This window comes from Carassius auratus, unplaced genomic scaffold (assembly GCF_003368295.1).
Source record: "Carassius auratus strain Wakin unplaced genomic scaffold, ASM336829v1 scaf_tig00055655, whole genome shotgun sequence".
NCBI classification, from domain to species: Eukaryota; Metazoa; Chordata; class Actinopteri; order Cypriniformes; family Cyprinidae; genus Carassius; species Carassius auratus.
The window spans coordinates 20,001-24,529 of record NW_020527357.1 but is presented as its reverse complement, the minus strand read 5'-3'; the positions used below and the strand labels follow the sequence as shown (position 1 = coordinate 24,529).

Sequence of the window (4,529 nt, the reverse complement as noted above, 5' to 3'; positions counted from 1 at the left end):
AAATTATTAACACGATTATTAATATTTAATAATACTTAATATTGAATTAAGATTAAATGTAGTTATTTGTTCTATAAGTTAGGTTTATTTTTAATTGAATATTTATGAGATAATTTGTAAATGTTATCCTCCGTTACAAAAAGCAGAACTGAGAGCAAAAATTAAAAGCATTGATTATTAATCCAGTGTTTTGTGCTGAATCAAGTTCTGTAATGATGCTGTGTTTGGTTCAGACTTTCGACTATGAATTATGATCGCTGTATTTATGAAGAATAATGCACAGAGTAACACGGATGTCTATGATCGCGGGACTTTTATCTCCCACGGAAGTACGTTGTTTGCTCGCACGGATGGCAGGCGGAAGCGGAAGCGCAGTGATGTGTCGGTAATGATGGCGGATAGCAGCGATCAGTATGAGTCGGTTCTGTGTGTGAAGTCAGAGGTCCATGTTTACCGGATCCCGCCCCGGAGCTCCAACCGCGGATACCGGTGAGCCTCACACCGATCAGCTCAACCAGTTTAACTAGTTTGACCCGGGAGTCACGCGCACGCACCGATCATCCGACACTCGGGTCGCTCGGAGTTCCTGCTTCACTCGAACACACTGTGATTCGGTGTTTGATGAAGTGTTCCGGTCCTGATATCAGTCGATCACGTGATCACATGAAAACCGTTTCAGATCGCATCAGATCAACCAGCTGTCCAACCACTCATGAATATTAATGAGACGTGATTATGACAGTTTAGAATGACTGCGTCGTGTGTGTGTGTGTGTGTGTGTGTGTGTGTGTGTGTGTGTGTGCGTCGTGTGTGTGTGTGCGTGTGTGTGTGTGTGTGTGTGCGCGTGTGTGTGTGTGTGTGCGCGCGCGCGCGCGCGTGTGTGTGTGTGTGTGTGTGTGTGTATCATATCAGGACACAACTCTGTGTAATGACATGGGTATCACACATGTATTACAAGGAGGAAGGGTGACTTATGAGGACATAAGCCATGTCCCCATTTTTCAAAACACTTATAAATCATACAGAATGAGTTTTTTGAGAAAGCTAAAAATGCACAAAGTTTCCTGTGAGGTTAGGTTTAGGGGTAGGGTTGGTGAAGGAATAGAATAGTACAGTTTCTACAGAATAAAAACCATTACACCTATGGGATGAACACACTTTACACAAAAACAAACATATCGTGTGTGTGTGTGTTTAATGTGTTTGTTGTGTGTATTTGTGTTAATGTGTGTGTGTGTTTGTGTGTATTTTGTGTTAATGTGTGTGTGTGTGTGTCGTGCTTTCAGGGCAGCGGACTGGAAGCTGGATGAGCCGGCGTGGAGCCGGACGCATGAAAATCACAGCTAAAGGAAAAACAGCCTTCATTAAACTGGAGGACAGAATCACAGGTGAGCGCCACAGAACATGTCTGTGTGTCATGTGTTCAGGTGCTGCTGCGGTGTCGTATGACGTGTGTGTGTGTGTGTTCCAGGCGAGCTGTTCGCTCAGGCCCCGGTGGATCAGTACCCAGGGAGCGTGGTGGAGTCCGTCAGTGACTCCAGCAGATACTTCGTCATCAAGATCGAGGACGGAAACGGTTTGTGACATCTGTGTTCAGACCTGATTACACACCATTTAACAGAAAAAAAAACAGAAATACCATTAAATAATTTAAAAAATGAAGACCAAAACAACTGTTCAAAAAACATTTTCATAAACTGACATAAAATGAAAATGTGAAAATGAATGAAAAGCTAAAAGAAATGCGCCCCTAGAGCAGCACTCAATCTGAATCTGCTTCATCAGAGAGCACGGGTGTTTATCTCTCAATCAGACCCACATTAGGCTTTCTGAAGAAACACACAGATCAACACTCAATACTGAACTACATCTGTGAACAACTGTAAACATTAACATAAAATAACATGATACAGCAGTTACAGAGAGCGAGCACAGAGCGGATCATTTCTTGTCATGAACGTTTGTGTATGCTTATATAAAACTATTAAAATAATGAATTATTATTAATTAGCATTACACCTAATTTGTATATCTATGATTTGTTTTGTTTTTATAATCTCGTTCTCCACGCAGTGCTTCTAACTGGAGTGTGTGTGATGTTTTTCAGGCGGCATGCGTTCATCGGCATCGGTTTCGCAGATCGTGGCGACTCGTTTGATTTCAACGTGGCATTACAGGATCATTTTAAGTGAGTCGTTCAGTCCGACCTTTGACCTGCACAATGAGCGTGTTTCCTGTGCTGATGTCATCATCCCCTCTGTCCCGTCACAGGTGGGTGAAACAGGAAGGTGAATTAGCCCGACAGGAAGCAGCTCAGGTTTCAGCGCCGAAGCTGGACTTGGGTTTCAAAGAGGGTCAGACCATCAAGATCAACATCGGGGTGAGAACCGGACCGGATCATCACGTGCACTGACACACACACACTCTCTAATACACACACTCTCTAATACACACACTCAATCTCTCTCTCTCACACACACCACACACACTCTCTAATACACACACTTACTCTCTCTCTAACACACACTCGCTCACTCTCTAGAACACACACACACACACACTAGCTCACTCTCTCTTTAACACACACACACGCTCACTCTAACACACACACACGCACTCACTCTCTCTCTAACACACACTCACTCACACACACACACTATCTCTCTCGCACACAGATGCACACACCCACACACACACTATCTCTCGCACAGACGCACACACACACTCACTCACTCTCTCTCCCACACACACACACACACACACTATCTCTCGCACAGACGTACACACACTCTCACTATCTCTCTCTCTCTCTCTCTCACACAAACACACACACTCACTATCTCTCTCGCACACACACACACGCACACACACACAGGTGCTTACTTCTGTCTCTCTCTCAGAACATAAAGAAGAAAGACTCCGGCGGTGCAGCAGGGAAGTCTCGTTCGATGAGCGGCTCTTTACTTCCTCCTCCACCTGGAGTCAAATCCTCGGCTCTGGTTCCTCCGCCCACAGCACAGCAGACCACGCCCACTGCTCCGCCCAGCACAGGTGAGAGCGACACGTCTGCGTATTGATCTATCCCATCAGTGGGTGTGGCTAACACAAGGCTCCTCCCCTTCCAGGGATGATACTGGACTTCGGAGCCCCCGCCCCCGCCGTAGCTCCGCCCTCTCAGGACCAGTGGGGTGATTTCACGGCTGCAGGCTCGGGGTCAGTATGAGGATCTAGATGTCGGTCTGTGTGTGTGTCTGCAGGGGTCTCACTCTCTGATGTGTTCCCCAGGGCCGCTCAGGACTCGCGGTCAGGATGGGTGCAGTTCTAGCGGACGGGAGGACGCGCGGACGCTGTTTTCTATGCAATCACGCAGCTGCACGGCTGATATCTGCTGCATTCCAGCGGGTCTTGAGTTTCAGACATGTTTCTCTATACTTAATTGTCGTCAGTATCGTCTCCCGTCTGTCTTTAAAGCTGAAATGTGTCATTATAATGACTGTTTCTGAACAGGTTTCCTGAACACTCGTCTCATTGGTCGGCCTCACGGTTGGCCCCGCCCCAAACAGGTTAACAGAATCAAACAAAAGAGAGTGACAGTGTTTAGAGGAAGTTGTTGAAGTGACTTCCTCATAGTGACTCACCATCAGGCTTCATTTGAACACTCAAACGAATGACACGCTTCAGCTTTAAAGCTCCTGAATGTGTTGATTAGTGGATTAATGTCTAGGAATCGTCTGTCGGTAAGGTTTTCTTTCATTTCTCTTAACGTGCTCTTGTGATCTGTCTGACTCGAACTGCTATTTCCACTCAGATCAGGATTTGAAGAGCTGGTTTTATATGTGTTTATAAGCAGATGATTTTTCACACTATATATTTTGAACTAACCCCAGACTTTATTCGCTATATTTTTCCAGTTGATTACAGATTTATTCTTGATATTGTCAGTAATTAAAGTCTGAATCTTTCCTTCAAGTGCCTTTATGAAACACCTGTAGAATGTACAAATGATGGTTTATATTATTAAATAAACCTTTTCATTTAATAGTGTTGTAGTTTTTTTTTTTTTTTTTTTTTTTGCAGTAATACTGATTCATTTAATTTAATGATTCAATTTATTAATTCAGAATAAGGCTCTAAATGTGACAGCCTCCACTTGTTGATGTTCTCAGGTAAGAATCATTCACGTTTTGTTTCTTTTAAGCATTGAATTAGCCTGAAGTTATTATTAACTATATCAAACTATAGTAGCATTTGATATGTATGAAAGACAGGTAACTGCGACTTTATAATATATTATATTATATTGATTTCTTCCCTCTTAATTCTGGGTTTACATCTCGCATAAAGTATAAAATATCAAAGGTGATTGCGACTTCTTCCCTCACAATTTTTGAATTGCGAGGTGATATAATTATATATATTTATGTTTAATTATATCTCGCAATTCTGAGAACTGAACTGGGAGATAAAAGTTTTAAACTTTTTTTTTTAACTTTTTTAAAACGGGCTTCCGTAGTTGTGTGCTCATTAAC

The 4,529-nt window shown here is 43.1% G+C and overlaps 1 protein-coding gene across 1 annotated transcript; it reads left to right on the top strand.

Annotated features, from left to right (window-relative positions):
* The first annotated feature begins 345 nt into the window (after positions 1-345).
* LOC113090483 (adaptin ear-binding coat-associated protein 2-like) lies at positions 346-3,573 on the top strand. Its single transcript, XM_026256278.1, is given in 9 exon segments — positions 346-489; positions 1,287-1,323; positions 1,325-1,388; positions 1,472-1,577; positions 2,108-2,188; positions 2,272-2,380; positions 2,901-3,051; positions 3,126-3,213; positions 3,286-3,573. Coding segments are annotated over 9 exon segments (777 nt in total). The 5' UTR covers positions 346-388; the 3' UTR covers positions 3,326-3,573.
* Positions 3,574-4,529: the final 956 nt, after the last annotated feature.